General features: G+C 37.1%; 1 protein-coding gene across 1 annotated transcript; it reads right to left on the reverse strand.

Moving 5' to 3' along the window:
- Positions 1-4,358: 4,358 nt before the first annotated feature.
- LOC115450145 (glucose dehydrogenase [FAD, quinone]) lies at positions 4,359-9,430 on the reverse strand. The gene is made up of 3 exons (XM_030178129.2): positions 9,274-9,430; positions 6,257-6,390; positions 4,359-6,055 (listed from the first exon to the last, which is right to left on the reverse strand). The coding sequence occupies exons 1-3, from the start codon at positions 9,410-9,412 to the stop codon at positions 4,505-4,507; spliced, it is 1,824 nt and encodes a 607-aa protein (XP_030033989.1). The 5' UTR covers positions 9,413-9,430; the 3' UTR covers positions 4,359-4,504.
- Positions 9,431-15,727: the final 6,297 nt, after the last annotated feature.

Raw genomic sequence — 15,727 nt, forward strand, 5'->3', positions numbered from 1 at the left:
TACTTTTCGATGCCTAAAACCTAGAGAACAGTATTAAAAAAAATGGTGATATCAGTGATTGTAGATGTATGGAATAAAATACAATAATGTGTATTAATTCTAGCAGCGAAATTTTACCGTACATTTTTGGTTTATTTAAGTTTATAATTTGTCTTGCGGTTTCAAAAGATAATTGAAATATAAAGGGTACTTCCCGTTGACCTAGAACCATGTAATTTGGCATATCGCAAGATCCCAGCACATAGAAAGGAAAATATCTGAAAACCAAAAATATTTACTTAATAAGGAAAAAAAAACGAATTTACTATTTTAAAAACCGGCCTTCGGAGTAGTTGCGAGTTTGGAAATAGGCGACTTAAATCGATGTTTCTTTTGATTGCGTTGACATAGAAGCTTGATTTTTCACATCTTACAGGTATTATAGACTTGAGTATTTGATATTAATTTTAATTTAATACCTCAGTTCGTTCCTGGATCTTGACAGACGGGCGGACGGACAACAAAGTGATCCTATAATGGTTCCGTTTATTTCTATAGGTACGGAACCCTCAAAATTAAACTATCTTGGAAAGGCGGAAAAGTCTTTGATAGGCGAACTATTACAAAGATACCTTACCTACAAGTGTGCACGAAACTTGCGGAGCGCGAATTCTGTTCACTTGTCCGTTTATTTTTAATAAGAACTGCCATTGCGTTACCTTTCTTCAGCGATATGTTTTCTCTTAATTTATGTCAATAACGTAGTTGTATTTCGACTTGTGTTAATTGGGAAGCCGCGATAGCTTAGTTGGTTGTGGAACGGACTGCTGAGATGAATGTCCGCAGGTTCAAATGCCAAAGGCACACATCTCTGACTTTTCTAAAATCATGTGTGTATTCTTTGTGAATTATCGCTTGCTTTAACGGTGAACGAAAACATTGTGAAGAAACATGTATACCTGGGAAGTTTTCTAAAGGAATTTCGAGGGTGTGTGAAGTCTACCAATCCGCACTAGGCCAGCCTGGTGAACTAAGGCCTAATCCCTCTCAGTAGTAGAGGAGGCCCGTGCCCAATAGTAGGACAGTATATAATACAGGGCTGATATTATTATTATAATTGTAATTGTGTATGTAGGTACTTCTACAATTTTTAAACATTTTACAATGAGCTCACAGTGTCTTGAAGTCTGGTAGCCGGTCTTCTGAGTTTCGATTTGATTAAATGTTGAACTTGATTCCAGGCTTCTGTACATTGTGCAAGCTTCCAATCATATTCTCTTGGCTTGTCTATTCAAAAGTACTTTAACTCCTACCATTATTGTAGTATTTAATACTTCAAGACAAAAATATTTGGTCTGATAATTATGATTGCTTTAAATCAATAAATGTTAAATTCTTCGAAAACTGTCGAGTGTTGGATAGATCTCTCGTCCCAATCTTAGTGCATTTATTCATTTAGAAAATATCTTATTATTAGTCACTCTACACATAAAGTGTGCACAGGTTTCACAACTTTACATAAGTATTTACAAACAGATAATAAGGTAACAACATATTTCATACTTACATACTTTCCACAGCTGAATAAAGAGAGCATGTATTAAGCGCTACACATATTTCTTTTATCTCCCTAGTGATAGACAGAGGCACAATTATTTAAATAATTGTTGCCACGTTTGTTCCCTCCTATGATGTGATAGGGTGCGAGTTTATCACCATATCAGGCGCAGATTCCTGAGCCCAGCCTTATATTAATTAGAAAACCCGAATCAACTGCCCAACAAGATTCAAAGTGGAGATGTTAGCACTGCAAGCGTTTTGTACGCAACTGTGCCACTGAGGCATTTCATTCTCTAAATCACAAGCAAGAGCAGAATCATGCCCTCCTGGCCTTAAAAGAAAGCAAAAAAGGCTAGAATAGTTTTTAGTAATTTTGGTTCAATGCTCGATAAACATTAATATTCGCAGGATTTACCAAAAACTATTCATATATTTTATATATTATTATTATATTATAGTTCATGAAGTTTTAATTACAAATATAATTGGGCCGAAGGTTTCGACGCATCAAGAAAAACACTTATGAAGTGATAGATTATTATATTAAGTATATAACAAACGTAAGGAAGTGTCGTGTCCCAAAGACAATCCCACTCAGTGGAAGCTGACTGGAAGCGCAGCCTTTTGAGATATAACAAAAAACGGCTGTTCGGAAATAATGTCCGGCGAGTATCACTGTGTGGGAAGCAAACGCTAAAGCCTTAAAATTAAAACTCGAGAACTGCACTGTGCGGTGAGCATCCTTTCGAGTTTCTCAACGATGTTTTCTTATATTATTGGAGTGCAGTAAACCAGAGGGCGATTCAATTCGATTGTGACGCCATCTATTGGCATCTCGCGCTGAACTTGATTGTAAGATCAACAATTAAGATGGCGCTGCTTGTTTTACTTGTTGCACAAATACTTTTTGTCGGACTGCCCAGTATGTTATTTATTATAAGATTTTTCCCTCCTTTAGAGAAAATTTAACACTTCATGAGGCCTCTCGGTCCCCTCAATATTACCGTCCGTTATTTTAGCCGCCCTCAGAGTCTACTTCGAAAAACGAAATCCTTCGTTTCGGATGACGGATCGCACATTTTTTTACTACGAAGTGTTACGGATCCGCTCCGTTTATCGTAATATTTCAGACATGGAATTTGTAAGCACCTATAATTATGTATTTTAAAACCATCTGCGAGGACAAAGTTCCACTGCTTTCTCCTAAGAAAAAATACGGGGAATTGATCCTACCTCTAACACATAACACTACATCACCACCACTACACCCTATCCTTCCCACAGAACGGTGAGGGATTCGAAGTAATTTGGTAGTAAAGTTAAATCCAAAATTCGTCGCTTATTCGTTTCGGTCTGACGTTTTGACGTTCGTTTCTCGAAGTAGACCTTCGGGACATTTGTCCGGTTATTTCTTAATTCGATCTGGCTCTAATTGTGTTGGAAAAGGTAATGTGAAAATATATTTATATACAGTCAAAAACATTCTCTTGTTTTTCAAGTAGACCAGTACAGAAACGTACTAATAACAATAGCACGTCTAAACGCAGTCAAGGTAATTGAAACAGAGAAGCAGCCCCTTTAAAAATATAAAACAAGTTCGTATCATTTATATTTTGAGGAAAGATAGAAACAATATATTTTGAGCATTCATTTTGCTTATATCTTTCTTGACTTTCACATGGGTAATATTTATAACCGCTATGCACTTAGTATGTCTATTTGTATGGCCAATCAATATTGTACTAGTCACTGTACATAGACTTAAAAAATACAATAGAATAACTATTGAAGAAACATAAGTACAATTAAAGTTTCATGTTATAATACGAAAATTACTTATTAATGTTAGATATTATGAAGATATGTGCGCCTTCAGAAACTGGTTAAAATTAAGTTTAAAAGACAATTTGCTACTATGCATACTTTTTTCTTCCGTTATAAGAACTAGGTTTGTTGCAGTAAATTATAATCTATAAGACTAATGAGCAATGTTTTTGTTGCTTTGAATGATGAGAGGAGCTTGCCGTTGGCATGATGATAAGCTATACGACCCCATAAACGGTAGAAACGCCAACTAAAAAGAAGAAGAAGAAATATTATCGGCGTGGTTGGGTGCGTGCAATCTACAGCTCCGTTGATGAGTCTCATTTCGCACACCTTAAATAAGTTTTTTTTTATATATTTTATTATTGTTGTTAATTAAATTAGTTTTTTTTTCGCAACTGCCGCGGTTATCACCGGGGGTAACCTACTAATGGTGTACAAGCGACCCCCCGGCTTAGCAACCACGGCAGTCCCAATAATGATTTGGCAGGCCCTACCGCTATCACTGACGGAGCCAGCGGACGGTACGCTGGCAACCCGTAGCTATTCGGTCACGGGGCCCAGGAGGAAGAAGGGAGGGGATAGAAGGAAGGAAGAGAAGAGGAAGGAGTAGGAGTTTGTTAAGATAGTTGGAAGGGATAAGAAGGGGAGATGTTCGCGAACCCTTATAGGCCTCAATGTGTATTTGGCAACCAAGAGGTATACACATTACAATATGTGCCTAGAGTCGCGGCATAATGTTCCCCCGTGCATTCGGTGTGAAGACCGAGCGCATAAGAATTGCCTCGGTGGGATAATTAAATTAGTTAAACGCCTATTGTTACGTCACTAAAGGTGACTACTGAAAACAGCGTTGTGTTTTCGTTTGCACCACATCATAACATTATGCCGAGTGATCACCTACCGGTCACAGTCGCGACCAGCCACTTTTAATTATTATTAATTAATTAAGGTACATTGCGTTTGTTTATGTTGCGACTGTGAATAATAAATCGTTTTTCTTTTTTTTCTTTCTTTCTTTCTAGATACTACAATAAATGAAAACTTCCAATAAATATATTTAAAAAAAAAACTTCTTTAACAATTGGAGGTTTAATGCTATTTTTTGATACAGACTGGTAACTGATGAATGATTGTTATTTTAATTAGCATGATACACAGCGACGTTATGATCTTCTTTGATCATATCGGCAGCTTTTTCGCCGATCATTATTGTCGGTGCGTTGATGTTACAACTGGTAATATGCGGTATGATACTCGCATCAGCTACCCTGAGATTCTGCACTCCGTATACTTGTAATCTCTCATTAACTACTCCAAAACCTTCCCGACCCATGCGGCATGTACCACTAGTGTGCCATTCGGTACCAGCTGTATTCAAAACAAAACATTTCCAGTAATCATGACTTCCGAACTCCAAATGGTTGCATTGACGAACGTCCATATTAACTACTTCTGAATTCATTTCCCTGAACACTGTCGTATTGAGGATTGTCAGATAATCTTCCACGGAGGAGGCGAATGTTTCTAAATCTCGTTCATCAGTGAAATATCCTGTGTATATCAACGGAGGGTCTTCAGGATCATTACTTTGAAGTTTTATTTGACCTCTTGAGTGCGGGTGTTGAAGACTAATGCAACTGGTTAGATGTTCTTTATATAAAGTTGCTTCAATAAGAGCGGCACATATGTGGTCTTCTAAGTCAAACATATGAGAACACATAACTATTGATAATAAACCAGCGGCCGGTAATGGAAAGCTAATAGCTTGATAATCAGGGTACGTTTGTTGTTTATTCAAAGCCTGGTGTCCCATCAATACTGGGCCGGCGAAACTTTCTAAATGGTCAAAAACTTGAAGGTTTTTTGTAACTGATGTTGGATTTTCCTTTCCAGTCAATGTTACCAATACGATTGGATGATCTTGAGAATTTTTTCCTACTTGTGGTGACTCTACTTTCACTTCTATGTCCATCTCTTTCAAATGATCACTGGGTCCGACACCGGATAGCATTAACAATTGAGGACTAATAAAAGAGCCCGCTGATAAAATTATTTCTTTATGAGCCATGACGTTCTTAATTGTTCCATCAGCTAACTTTATCTCGATGCCAATTGCCTTATTATTCTCGTCCAAAATTACTTTCCTAGCCATTGTATTAGTTAAAATGTTGAGATTTTTTCTATCTTTAATAGGTCTTATAAACGCCACTGCTGTACTTTGACGAATTCCTTTATCAATTGTCATCTGTGGCTGCGAGTACCCATTCTGCGGGGAACCGTTAGTATCCAGCAATATTTCGCGACCGTTCTCTCTAAAAGCATCGAAGTACGGTTTAGTCTCCTCTGGCCAATTAAGCCGAGTGACTCCAAGGTATCCGTCCGTGTTATGCAGATAGCTGGATGAACTGTTTAAAATTGCTTCATCTCTCATTCCCTCACTTTTTTTGTAGTAGTAACTTACTGTCTCCCAGTCCCATCCCTCGTTACCTTCGGCGACCCATTTGTCGAAGTCTGCCTTATTCCCTCTGACGTAGAACATAAAGTTAGCTCCGCTTGAGCCTCCTACCATTTTGCCACTGTTCATGCGAATTTTTTTGTTTTTCTGAGCTTGTGATGAGTAACCATCATCTACAGAATAGCGTTTCCAATCGACATATGAGTTGGAAACGAGAAACGGGAATGCCGGTTGCTGTGAAAACAAAAAAGAATCATAATAATTATGAAGAATTTTGGCGCGTATGGAATAATTAAATATTAATTGATTTATCTTATGAGACTAATTCACTCGGTGAACATAAAATGATTATCTCTCCAAATGCAAGATCGAACCTATCGAAGAAAATTATAAATTATATTAAAGGAAATTGTAATATAAAAAGATTATGCTAACGTTCGATATGGCCGCCGGGTAGTCTCCAGCTTCTATCAGCAGTACGGACCAGTCAGAGACCTCGGTGAGTCGGTTTGCCAACACGCATCCTGCAGACCCCGCGCCCACTATGATGAAGTCGAAACTGTCTATATCTGAAATATAATAATAATATCAGCCTTGTATTATATACTGTCCCACTGCTGGGCACGAGCCTTATTTACTATTGAAATTTTAGGCCTTAATCCACCACTCTGGCATAATACGGGTTGGCAGCTTTCAAATACCTTCGAATTCCTAATGTAGAATTCTTGGGTAGGTTTCTTCACAATGTTTTTGTTTTCATTAACCTATCAAACGAACGACAATTGAAAAACAATACACACATATTTAACTTGGAAGTCAGGAGGTTCGTGCCTTAGGTTTGAACCTGCGGTACTTCGCCTCGGCAGTCCTTTCCATTCCGAATTAGGCTATCTAACTATCTATCTATCTATTAAACAGGAATTAAAATTTTAGCTAATTTTTAATAAACCTAGCAAATAATTACGCTAACTACGTGTATTGACAATACCAGAAAATTTTAAATACGTTGCAGAGACTTAATAAATTGAGAAAAATTTAATTAATATTACCTTTTATACCTATAACGTTAAGAACTCACGAAGCGGTTTTTAGGCCGCCCGCCGCGGTCAAGAAACAGCTGTTTTATTTCCAAATTCACGATGACCGCAGTGCGATTTGCAACCGACGCGACTGCGATTATCACCCGCAAACTTGGCGGGCGCTTATCACAAAACGGCCGGTTAGCGGTCAGTTGAGTTCCAGAATGCCATGAACACACACCAGAAACGATCATGATGCCATTTGTAATAACAAGTCACTGGAGCAAAATGGTTTCGGATTTCTGTAACCCCCGCCGACTATTGCAGTGGCACACCTACCGATCGCAGGCCACGCGGGCGTGGGGATGCGGGTGTGGGTGCGGCGTAAGTACTGACCGCGGTCCGCGCGATTCTACTAGTTGCCCGCCGATACAGCGTGTACATTGTACAACCCGCACGCCGCGGGCGTAAAACGCATTATTAAATGTGCATTTATTTTGAACATATACAGGGTAATTTTGATGATGTTTATGTACACTGCAGGGATTCCCTGCTTTTGTAAACATATATTCCAACAGTAAAGCAAGAGTACAGCTTTAAACCCTGGGTGAGATATTTCAAATAAAAAGAGGCGTTAGGCAAGGTGACCCGCTGTCCCCCAAGCAGCTCTGCAGTGCTGAAGACTATATTTCGAAAACTAATTTGGGATCAGTATGGATTACGTATTGATGGACAAAAACTAAACCATCTTAGATTCGCTGACCATATTGTCTTGTTTAAAGAACACCCAGAGAACCTAGAAAAAATGTTAGAAGATCTAATAAACGAGAGTGAAAAAGTGGGCTTATCCATGAATATAAATAAAACAAAGTTATAAACAAACTCAGGAAAATATGAAATAAAGAGTAACAACGTACCTGTGGAATATGTGGAGGAATATATCTATTTGGGACAGATCATTTCACATACAGACATAACTACTAAAGAAGTATGGAACGGATGGAAAAGATATTGGTCACTAAAAGAGATTATAAAATCTACCGATCTTAGTACCAGCATCAAGAGGAAGGTATTCAATACCTGCGTTCTTCCCTGTATCACATATGGGTGCGAAACCTGGTCTCTTACAAAACATCACAGAAACATGCTAAAACACTGCCAAAGATCCATGGAACGAAGCTTGATAGGTATCAAGAAACAAGACAAAAAACGGAACACATTGATATGAAGTAAGACAAAAGTCACAGACGTACTTATCAGAATTGACAATTTGAAGTGGAGATGGACGGGACACATGCTGCGTAGTACCCAGGAGAAATGGAGCAAGATCGTAACAGGCCAGTATCCTAGGGATGGGAAAAGGAAAAGAGGAAGACAATGTAAGCGATGGGGGGATGAGCTAAAATTAACAGCGGGTCCGATTTGGAGAAGGGTGCTAGAGACCGAGTACAATGGAAATTCTTAGAGGAGGCCTTTGCGAACAGGCACCCTGAACATAGAGATATATTGTAATTAGAAGTATATCATAAAGGGAAAAGTGAAAGCAGTTCAGGATAGAAGGCTAATTATTATACTTATACAGGGTAATTTTATATCGCTATACTAAATGAAACCACATACTTATCTACTTAGAAATAACGCTTTGCAATAAGTTACTTGACTCGTAGATGTAAAATAAAAAAGTGTAAGGTTCGAACAAAATAAATATTAATAATAATAATATCAGCCCTGTATTATTACTGTCCCACTGTTGGGCACGGGCCTCCTCTACTACTGAGAGGGATTAGGCCTTACTTCTACAACGCTGGCCTAGTGCGGATTGGTAGACTTCACACACCCTCGAAATTCCTATAGAGAACTTCTCGAGTATGCAGGTTTCCTCACGATATTTTCTTTCACCGTTAAAGCAAGCGATAATTCAGAAAGAATACACACATAATTTTTAGAAAATTCAGAGGTGTGTGCCCTTAGGTTTTGAACCTGCAGACATTCGTCTCGGCAGTCCATTACACAACCAACTAGGCTATCGCCGCTTTATTATTAGTAAAGCCACTACTACTTCTCTAAGAAAAGTTTCAGTCAGAAAAACACACACACACACGCCATATTCGCATTAAACTACAAAATTATCAAAAAATCTAAAAACTAAAACCACGATTTTTCGTGAAAATATTCGTTATTAATGGGTGATTTTGGACACAATGTCAGCAAAGGTGAAGACGACTATGTGGTTTCATTTAGTAACGCAATGTCACAATTACCCTGTCTATTTGCATTCTACAGGGATTGTGTGCCCGCGACCGCGGCGGTTACGGATTAATACCGCTTCGTGAGTTCTTGGCGTGAGGCATCGAATTTTCCCCTTTCTAATCATACATTTTCTAATGTTCGTTTATTAATAATAAGGAAATGTAGCTTAATACAAGGACTCACCAGTTATATTCGCTTGAGGCGGATACAGTTCTGAATTATCCACGTAAATATTTGAATATATACCGAGAATTAACTGTACAATTCTGAATAGGGCTATTGAAGCCCCCACGCTCGCCAAGGCCAATGCGTTAAGCGCCATGATTTGTCTAACTGAATTGTCAATTTTTTACTTTTATACTAAAATTTCCTTAATGTGGCTGTGATCACAATTTAAACATGCTAATTAAAGATAAAAATAAGATAAGATAAAGATATATTTATTCTGCAAATATGGGTAAAACGATGTCACAAACTTGACATTCCTCAGAGCAATCATATTTAACCAAACGATGGTACCTATGCAAAATTACTATTTCTTCAAAAGTATATAATAATAATAATATTAGCCCTGTATTATATACTTGCCCACTGCTGAGCACGGGCCTCCTCTACTACTGAGAGGGATTAGGTCTTAGTCCACCACGCTGGCCTAGTGCAGATTGGTAGACTTCTCACACCTTCGAAATTCCTAAAGAGAATTTCTCAGATGTGCAGGTTTCCTCACGAGGTTTTCCTTCCGAACGATAAATTCACAAAGAATACACACATGATTTTTAGAAAAGTCAGAGGCGTGTGCCCTTGGGATTTGAACCAGCGGACATTCGTCTTGGCAGTCTGTTCCACAACCAACAAGGCTATCGCCAGCAAGTATCTCACAAAGTACGCAGTACATATATCCATGGTCACAACTATTATATAAAAAAACTAGCTGACCCAGCGAACCTTGTACCGCCATATTTTTTGCCGCCATTATTGTCTAAAGCCTAAGATTTTTATAATTATTTAAATTAAAGACATTAAACAGTATGATTAGTTATAGACTGGACCTCAGGGCCAAATTTGTGCTCCAAAAATGATTACAAATTGGTAATTAAGGTAAGGTAACAAAATGTCACAACGTGCATACAATTTTGTCGTAGATTATTCGGAAATTTACGTACATTCTAAAAAGTGCCATCTATTGCCGAAAAGCTTTACTATTTCTGAGTAGCAATTTGTTGTGAAATTAATCAATTTATGTAATCGATAATGTTTTTTCTTATGCTATGGTAAGGACCTACAAGACTACTGTTTACTTTAATATCTACTAATTACGAATTTCATTTTTACACTATTACGATTTAAACAAATAATATGTATACTTAAGTATGTGTAGTATCAATATACATTTCTGCTAATAAGTATATTCGTTCATTAAAAATGCGTTTGCTTGGCCGATCCACTCATTCTATAGACAAAATTATCTGGAGCGTATCATTACCACTTAAGCTTTATAGAAACAAGAACAAAACCTACTGTCGTTGTTTTTACACCTTTTATGTTAATTTAATATTTACTAAACGAACTTCGGAAATTCAATCTTATGTTGTTTCGGTCTGTAAGAGAAACGATAAGACTTTGTTTATAATCTATATCTATACTTATAATAAATCTGTAGAGAGGTCAATTCTGTACATGAAATATATTTCCAAAATAACTATCAGGGGGTGATGAGGGATTGATACTGATGCCAAAAATGCAATTAGTAAAATTTTTGTCTGTCTGTCTGTCTGTCTATCTGTCTGTCTGTCTGTCTGTCTGTATAACCGTTATAGAAACAAAAACTACTCGACGGATTTTAACGAAACTTGGTACAATTATTTGTCATACTCCTGTGCTGGTTATAGTATACTTTTCATCACGCTACAATTAATAGGAGCAGAGCAGTGAAGGTAAATGTTGGGAAAACGGGAGAAGTTATTCCATTTTTAAGCTTCCGTCGCGTGTGCAACCTTAATGGTTAAAGCTACACAGAAATCATGTATAACGGAAATGTTCTCCTTAAAATTATGTAAAAAATATCCCACGACAGCATATGTCTATCTTTTATGGTTGATAGCTTAGCAGTTCGAAGCTTTCTCATTATATTTGTCTACTCTTACGTTTATAACACTCTCAGTCAGCCCCGGATCTAGGGGGCAAGCCAGGGCCCGTGCCCCGGGCGGCGAATTTAGAGGGCGGGAAATTCAAACTTGGCAGACGAATACACATCTCATCATTAACGCAACTTTGTCTACTGCGACATCTATACTCTATACTACCTATACTTCTATATTAATTATATAAAGCTGAAGAGTTTGTTTGAACGCGCTAATCTCAGGAACTACCAGTCCAAACTGAAAAAATATTTTTGCGTTGGATAGCCCTTTGTTCATGGAGTGCTATAGGCTATATATCATCACGCTATACCCAATAGGAGCGGAGCAGTAACGGCTAATCTCAGGAACTACCGGTCCAAACTGAAAAATTCTTTTTGCGTTGGATAGCCCTATATTCGTGGATTGCTATAGGCTATATATCATCACGCTATACCCAATAGGAGCGGAGCAGTAATGGCTAATCTCTGGAACTACCGGTCCAAACTGAAAAATTCTTTTTGCGTTGGATATCCCTTTATTCGTGGATTGCTATAGGCTATATATCATCACGCTATACTCAATAGGAGCGGAGCAGTAATGGCTAATCTCTGGAACTACCGGTCCAAACTGAAAAATTATTTTTGCGTTGAATAGCCCTTTGTTCGTGGAGTGCTCTAAGTTATATATCATCACGCTATGACCAATAGGAGCGGAGCAGTAATGGCTAATCTCAGGAACTACCAGTTTGAACTGAAAAATTCGTTGTGTTGGATAGCCCTTTATTTGTGGGGTGCTATAGGCTGTATATCATCACGCTATGACCAATAGGAGCGGAGAAGTAATGAAACATGTTAAAAATACGGAGACAATTTATTAGTTTTGAGAGCTTCTGTTGCGTGCGCTGCGTAAACGGTTAAAGTTATGCAACAATGATGTATGACAGGATTATCCCTCTTAAAAAGTTCTAAAAAAATCTATACTATTATATAAAGCTGAAGAGTTTGTTTGTTTGTTTGTTTGTTTGTTTGTTTGTTTGTTTGTTTGAACGCGCTAATCTCAGGAACTACCGGTCCAAACTGAAAAATTCTTTTTGCGTTGGATAGCCCTTTGTTCGTGGAGTGCTATAGGCTATATATCATCACGCTATACCCAATAGGAGCGGGGCAGTAATGGCTAATCTCAGGAACTACCGGTCCAAACTGAAAAATTCTTTTTGCGTTGGATAGCCTTTTATTCGTGGAGTGCTATATGCTATATATCATCACGCTATACCCAATAGGAACGGGGCAGTAATGGCTAATCTCAGGAACTACCGGTCCAAACTGAAAAATTCTTTTTGCGTTGGATAGCCCTTTGTTCGTGGAGAGCTATAGGGTATATATATCATCACGCTATATTCAATAGGAGCGGAGCAGTAATGGCTAATCTCAGGAACTACCGATTCGAACTGAAAAAATATTTTTGTGTTGAATAGTTCTTTGTTTGTGGAGTGCTCAAAGTTATATATCATCACGCTATGACCAATAGGAGCGGAGCTGTAATGGCTAATCTCAGGAACTACCGGTTTGAACTGAAAAAATCTTTTTGTGTTGGATAGCCCTTTGTTCCTGGAGTGCTATAGGCTATATATCATCATGCTATAACCAATAGGAGCGGAGCAGTAATGAAACATGTTGCAAAAACGGGGAAAATTATGAGTTTTGAGAGCTTCCGTTGCCTGCGCTGCGTAAACGGTTAAATTTATGCAACAATGATGTATGACGGGATTGTTTCACTTAAAAAGTTCTAAATAATATAACAAAGTCTCCCGCTGCATCTGTCTGCCTGAACGTGTTAAACTCAAAAACTACCTAACGTATTAAGATGAAATTTGGTATGGAGACAGTTTGAGACCCTGGGAAGAACATAGGCTCCCGGGAAACTACTATTTTTATAACGGAAAACTTTAGCCTGAAAAACTTTATAACGCGGGCGGAGCCGCGAGCAAAAGCTAGTATATTATAAAACAAAGTCCCCCGCTGCATCCGTCTGCCTGAACGTCTTAAACTCAAAAACTACCCAACGTATTAAGATAAAATTTGGTATGGAGACAGTTTGAAACCCTGGGAAGAACATAGGCTCCCGGGAAACTACTACTTTTATAATGGAAAACTTCAGCCTGAAAAACTTTATAACGCGGGCGGAGCCGCGAGCAAAAGCTATTATAAAAAATGATTATACATTTAATTAAAAAAAACTTTTAACACGCATTGAATAGACATAAAATATTATGATTCATTCGTTTTACTAGCTATTGCATAATGCACCCAGCATAAACTTTGTAAATTTATTTGTAGCTTATGAGTTTCATAATTTAGTTTCAATTTTCATATTTTAAAACACCTACTTTAATTATTTTACTACTAGATTTTGCTCGCGGCTTCACCCGCGTGAAGTAGTTTTCCGGGATAAAGGTCACACTATGTATATTCCCAGAATAGTAGCCTATAACCTTCCCAGAGTCTTAAACTATCTCCATACCAAATTCCATAGAAATCCGTTTAGTAAATTTATGGGAAATGGACAACATACAGACAGAGAAGGGACTTTGCTTTATAATATGTTTAAATATATGCCCAACTCACATACATTTATAAAATTAGTGAGAATAATAAAAAAGCAATGTTTATGATTTATGTTTTTATAATTTGGAAATGTCAATAGTTTGAAGAGCATCATATCTTCAAAATATAAATGAACGGCTAGACTGATGTTTTGACAGATAAAGTTATTGGTTTTCTGTCTGTTGCGTTTTGTTATACCACGTTTTATGTCACGTCCCACGGAAACGGGATAAAAAATGTCTATCGCCTGGTTCTAAGCTACCTTCCCACCAATTTTTAGCCATTCTTGAGTTATGAATAGTGTAACTAACAAGACTTTCTTTTATGTATAATTTAAGTTTAACTTAATATAATGTTAAGTTTACTTACGAACATCTCAGAAATACCTACACATATAAATGCATAATATATGTACGGGTCATTGATAAATAGCATTGAAAGCAAATTATCGCGATATCTTTAGAAATGTCAATGGTAAATCCTTAATACAAACTGATGGTATCTACCGCGCAATTGAAACAGCGTTTTGTTATTTATTTTACATAGCTGTTTTGGTATTTCACGGTAGATGGAGTAACCACCGCATGTGCACAAAATTTTTGTAAATCGATCTTCTCAATGTCCGCTCTACATCAATATCTTAGATCTCTTTGATTTTAATGCATTGCAATGTATAACATTAATTTTAGTTTTTTCTTCCGGAGAGAATACAAATCGTTGCATCATATTTAAACTCCAAACGTTCATAGGTTATTATTACGCTTGATCGTCTGTTTTATTGCCTCTTACTTGAAGTCGATGGTGTGGGTTGTTCCGGACTCGTGGTAGATCTCGCTTGAGAAAATCGTATTCTGATTGCCTACAAACGCTGCCTACGCTGTTCTTCAATTTCATTGGCTTGAAGATTGTGAAAGCGACGTGCGTTAAGTGTGCGACGACCGATATTTTGACGCCTTAGCGGTGGCATTTTTTTTATAATAAAATACGACGATAAAGCATTAAATTCACAATAAAACACTTTTTTGGTTTTGTTGTTATGTAAAAAACCAAAGATAAGAAACAGTATTTTTTAACATTGTCATTCATTGTTCATTTCAATAAATAATAAACAGTGTTTATTATTTATTGAAATGAAAACTTGAATAAAATATCAATCTATCTATCCATACTGTGAAAATATAATATGTGTTTTTAAATATTTTCTATTTAAACATATATTAACTGAACTGCAATCTGTCAGAGTTTTATTCTTATCTTTATTTAAGGAGCTTGGTCGTCTTTATTTAAGTTTATCACAGTTTTGTCTATATATTGAAGATGTCTCACAGTCTTCTGTCTCATTCGCACACTCACTTTTCTTAGATTTTTAAATATTTGCTATTTTTTTTTCATATTAACCCTCTCCTAACATATAAAATATTTATCCAATTTGGTGCAGTTGTTTGAAAGTTATGCGCGTACAACATAGAGCAACACGGCAAACCCGAAAGGGAGTAGCCATAGCGTTTTTAATTTAAAACTGTGCGTCGTTTTTTGCGGGTGGAAAACTTTTCACGTACATACACTTTGGTCAGACTTCCACACCAAACAATCGTACGTCACTACGATCCTCACACTAAACAATTTAGCAAACACACTAACAATTTAATACACACATAGATACACCCTGTGTCATAACTGTGTAATTCGAGAAGTAGATTAGGGAAATTAGGTAAACAACTGGATACCACAATGGCATTACATAGGACTTTATTTATTTCTACAATATTTATTAGTAGCATTGCCCGCGTGAAGAAGTTTTCCGGGATAAAAGTCCCGCTAAAAAAAGTATCCGATTTAATTATATTTATAGCTCACTATTTTGGTCATAGTGGCTTCATATAAAAGGTACTTTATATGAAATGACTTTTATTT

This window comes from Manduca sexta, chromosome 24 (assembly GCF_014839805.1).
Source record: "Manduca sexta isolate Smith_Timp_Sample1 chromosome 24, JHU_Msex_v1.0, whole genome shotgun sequence".
NCBI lineage: Eukaryota > Metazoa > Arthropoda > Insecta > Lepidoptera > Sphingidae > Manduca > Manduca sexta.